A 4,563-nucleotide genomic window follows, 5' to 3' on the forward strand; every position below is an offset into this window, starting at 1 on the left:
GGTAGGATAGGGTGCTCCAGGCAGTCTCAACAGCTCAACTGTGTTTCAGTGTTTTAGTTAAGGTTAAATGGGCTGGTGGGTAGTGCTGTTGGAAGTCAAGGAGTTTCATGTTAGTATTATGCCACTGCAGTATGCTTGCTGGTTGGGCAGGAGTGTCAATCCACTTGGCTGTTAACAACAAAATAGCACATCAAATCAAGGCCAAAATGGCTTCTAAGGGATTGTCTAACGGACAGGCAGTTCTTGTTTGTTATTTTTGCAAGTAGCTATCCATGTACAATAATATGGTGATAATGTTGAACACTAAGGCATCCTTTGTTTTTCCCTGGAGTAGCTGATATATTAACTCAGTCATTTCAACACTATTCTTAGTCCATAGTTGTGGGTCTATGGTTATGTGTAAAGATCCTTGAATGTGTATGTCAAAGGGCCTAAAGAGTAAAAATAGACTTTTTTTGTGTTTTCACAGAATATGGTTTTATTATATGTTATTTGAATTTTCATGTGTGTCTTCTTCTGTGCTGTATAACAAGCCAGTTAAGATCAAATTCATCTGTGTATCTTCAGTGTACATCACTGTGCTCTAGGATGGGGAACATATTCTGTTGAGGGAAAAAAACAAGTAAATACATGGTGACTGCTGAATATATGGTGCCATTTAAGATATGATTTTCTCAAAAGACTCAAGGAAAACTGATTTTTCTCAGAAAACTCAGGAAAGATTCACTGGATCCTGAATCCCTCAACTGAGTACTAAAGTGAAGAAAGTTTTAAAAATGATCATATGACAGCTCTATTTTTAGTTTTTAAAGGAAACTTCATACTGTTCTCCAAAGTGGCTGCACCAATTTACATTCCCATCAACAGTCCATGGGGTTGCTGAGTAGGACACAACTGAGCAACTTCACTTTCACTTTTCACTTTCATGCACTGGAGAAGGAAATGGCAACCCACTCTAGTGTTCTTGCTTGGAGAATCCCAGGGATGGGGGAGCCTGGTGGGCTCCCCCATCTATGGGGTCGCCCAGAGTCGGACACGATTGAAGCGACTCAGCAGCAGCAGCAGCAACGGTGTAGGGTTCCCTTCTTTTCACACCATCTCCAGTATTTATTGTTTGCAAATTTTTTGATGATGGCCATTCCAACTGGTGTGAGGTGATCTGTTTGTAATTTTGATTTGCATTTCTTTGATAATTAGCTGTGTTGAGCATCTTTGCATGTACCTCTTGGCCATCTGTATGTCTTCTTTGGAGAAGTGTCTCTTTAGGTCCTCTGCCCATTTTTTGATTGGGATGTTTGTCTTTTTGATATTGAGCTGCATGAGCTGTTTATAAATTTTGGAGACTAATCCCTGTCTGTACCATCATTTTCAAATATTTTCTCCCATTCTGTGAGTTGTCGTTTCATTTGTTTATGGTTTCCTTTGCAGTGCAAAAGCTTTTGAAGTTAATTATGTCCCATTTGTTGTTTTTGTTGGTCTCATTTGTTTGTTTTTGTTTTTATTTCCATTACTCTAGGCTGTGCATCAAAAAAATATCATGCTGTGATTTATTTGAGAGTGCTCTAAGTTTCCTTTAAGAATTTTATAGTATCTGGCCTTATATTTAGGGGTTTAATTCATTTTGAGTTTATTTTTGTGTATGGTGTTAAAGAATGTTCTAATTTCATTTTTTTAAAAACATGTACCTGTCTAGTTTTCCCAGCATTTTTTATTGAAGAGACTGTCTTTCCTGCATTTTAGAGTCATGCCTCCTCTGTCATAGATTAATTGGCCATAGGTGCATGGGTTTGTTTCTGGACTTCCTGTCCTGTTCCATTGATCTATACTTCTGTTTTTGTGCCAGTGCTGTACTGTTTTGATGACTGTGGCTTCATAGTACAGTCTGAAGTCGGGGAGCCTGATTGCTCCAGCTCTATTTATCTTTCTCAAGATTGCTTTGACATGTACATACTGCTATATTTATTTATTTTTAAGAACAAAGACTTTATTTCAAACAGGTTCAGTGGTATGTCTACTACAGCAAAGTCTGGTTGTAGCAGTTTCCTTTCAAATCTGCACTGACGTATCAATTAGACATTTGGGAATGATTAATTTCTGGTAAAATGTAGATTCAATCCAACATGATGCTAATTTCTACATTTTTTGTAGGCTCTATTTCAGTACTAGAGGTTAAATTTTCATCACCAAAAAATGAGAATAACCTTACAGCTACTACTAAGGTAATGAGCTGTGAAATTACTTTCCCAGTATTGTTCTGAAAATATATCCCTAGGTTGTTAAGAGAAATTCCAACTTCATCCAAATCTGTTATTTAATTCTTCCGTCATCATCTACTGTTGGCTTGATTGTCACTCCTCTTCTTATTTGACCCCAACCAATTAAATGCCAGTGTTTCTAAACTCTTTGGCTAAGTGCAATTTTTTTCTCCTACTTCTGTGCACACAGGATTAGTCAAGACGATTTTGCTCAAATCAGCCTTGACTGCACTAACTCTTCCTCCTGTTGACAGGGATCCTGTATTCACCATAAGCAGTTCATTCTTAGACAACTTTTGTACTTTCGCTGTTTTCTTGTCTCCTTCAGTGCGAACACCTAGAAACCGTCTAAGCAGGAAATAGGAAATTTCCAATTCTGTGAAGATCTCAGGTAAAGCTCCAACTGCACCAAGTGCTTGCCCCACCATTCTGTCAGCCCGGCACAAAGTGGGGTCAATTTTTGTTCCAACTCCAATAAGACCTCCTGGGGCAGCATACTGAAGATCATTATGCTCTGTGAAAAGCGATACAATTTTGGAAAAGATAGGCTTACACATGAGTTTTCCTTCACTGTCTTTGGAAACAATACCAGGTCTGACTTCTATCTCCTGGCCCACCTTTAATACTCCTTTTAGAATACTACCACCAGTTACACCCCCCTTAAGGTCATCAACTTCACAGCCAGGTTTGTTGACATCAGAGGATCTAATAACAATAAATCTGGGTTCTGAAGTAAAGTCTCTTGGGGGTACTGGAATTTTCTTTGCTATGTACTCACAGACAACTTCAATATTGTATTTTAGCTGAGCAGAAATTGAGATAATAGGAGCGCCTTCTGCTACTGTACCTTGAACAAATGCAAGGATCTGTTCATACTGTTCTTTAGCCTGGCTTTCTTTTACCAAATCAATTTTATTTTGTAGAATCAAAATATGCTTCAGTTTCATGATTTCTATAGCAGCCAGGTGTTCAAATGTCTGAGGCTGAGGACAAGACTCGTTACCAGCTATCAACAGAAGAGCAGCATCCATCACTGTGGCACCGTTTAGCATAGTAGCCATCAGAATATCGTGGCCAGGACAGTGAAGAAAGGAAACAAGCCTGACTAATTTGAAGTTCCCTTTGGTCCCTGGAATGTCTGTAGGAAACTCATCGGGTGTGCTACTTCCACAGGATCTATAACATTCTGGCTGAGGACAACTTGGGTCGTCAAGTTTATAAATCTTAGCATTAGCATGGCCAAGTTTGATTGTAATATTTCTTTACAGTTCATTTTTGAAACGGACAGTGTGGACTCCAGAAATAGCTTTTACAACTGTAGATTTCCCATGAGCTACATGACCAATTGTATCTATATTAATTGTGGCTTGTCTGCTGATAACTTCATGTGAAAGTGGTGTCAACTTGGAAACATCCAAAGTAGCGAGATCTTGCTGAGAAAGGTGCGGCTGCCCTAAAGTCACACCAGCCTTGCCCCCTGCCATCTTGCCCAGAGAACCATACTGCTATATTTAAAATAAAATGCCTTTAAAAAAAAATAGGCAACAAGGATATATTGTACAACACAGGGAAATATAACCATATATTATAATAACTTTAAATGAAGTACAACCTATATAAAATATTGAATTACTATGTTGTACACCAGAAACTAATATATTATAAATCAAATATATTTTAATAAAAAGTTAATAAAAAGTCCTATACCAGGAAAAAGTTTGGAAAAAAATAAAACAGAAAAAAAAAAAGATTAGAACCACAGCCTCACCAAGTGCAAATTTATTACATGAGTAGAGAAAAATAGATCACATGTTGTATTTACTGTTATCTGGTATAGAAAACCTTAACCTTAGGAAGTACAGTGTACAATCTTAGAGAATTCTCCTGTAACTAAAAATATGCTTTAACCTATGGATTTTTAGATAATTTGCTCGTTGACAATTTTAAAATTGATTCTGTTGAGTTTTACAGGTGAAGAGTTACACTACATGCAAATAATAATGATGATTCTATCTCTGCTTCTTTTAAATGTATAACTTATTTTATCTATTAGCTTTGGTGAGACTTTTAAAACAGTGATAAATAATTGTGCCTTCAGGCACACTTGTCAATGGCAGTTCTTGTGTTTTGACAGTAGGTATGATATTGACCATTGGCTATTGAATCAAGAACATTTTTTCTACTTTATTAATATATTTAAAAATGATCAAGAGTAAATATTTAATTATTTCCACATGCTAGTTCAGCATCTATTTAAATGGTTACTTTAACTCCCTTGGTTTATTGATGTGATCAGTTATTATTATTA

General features: G+C 36.8%; 1 protein-coding gene across 1 annotated transcript; it reads right to left on the reverse strand.

Annotated features, from left to right (window-relative positions):
* Nucleotides 1-2,118: 2,118 nt before the first annotated feature.
* Nucleotides 2,119-3,739, reverse strand: LOC122683676 (eukaryotic translation initiation factor 2 subunit 3-like). The gene is given in 1 exon segment (XM_043887455.1): nt 2,119-3,739. A coding segment is annotated over 1 exon segment (1,332 nt). The 3' UTR covers nt 2,119-2,407.
* Nucleotides 3,740-4,563: the final 824 nt, after the last annotated feature.

The sequence above is a fragment of the Cervus elaphus genome, chromosome 25 (genome assembly GCF_910594005.1).
Source record: "Cervus elaphus chromosome 25, mCerEla1.1, whole genome shotgun sequence".
NCBI lineage: Eukaryota > Metazoa > Chordata > Mammalia > Artiodactyla > Cervidae > Cervus > Cervus elaphus.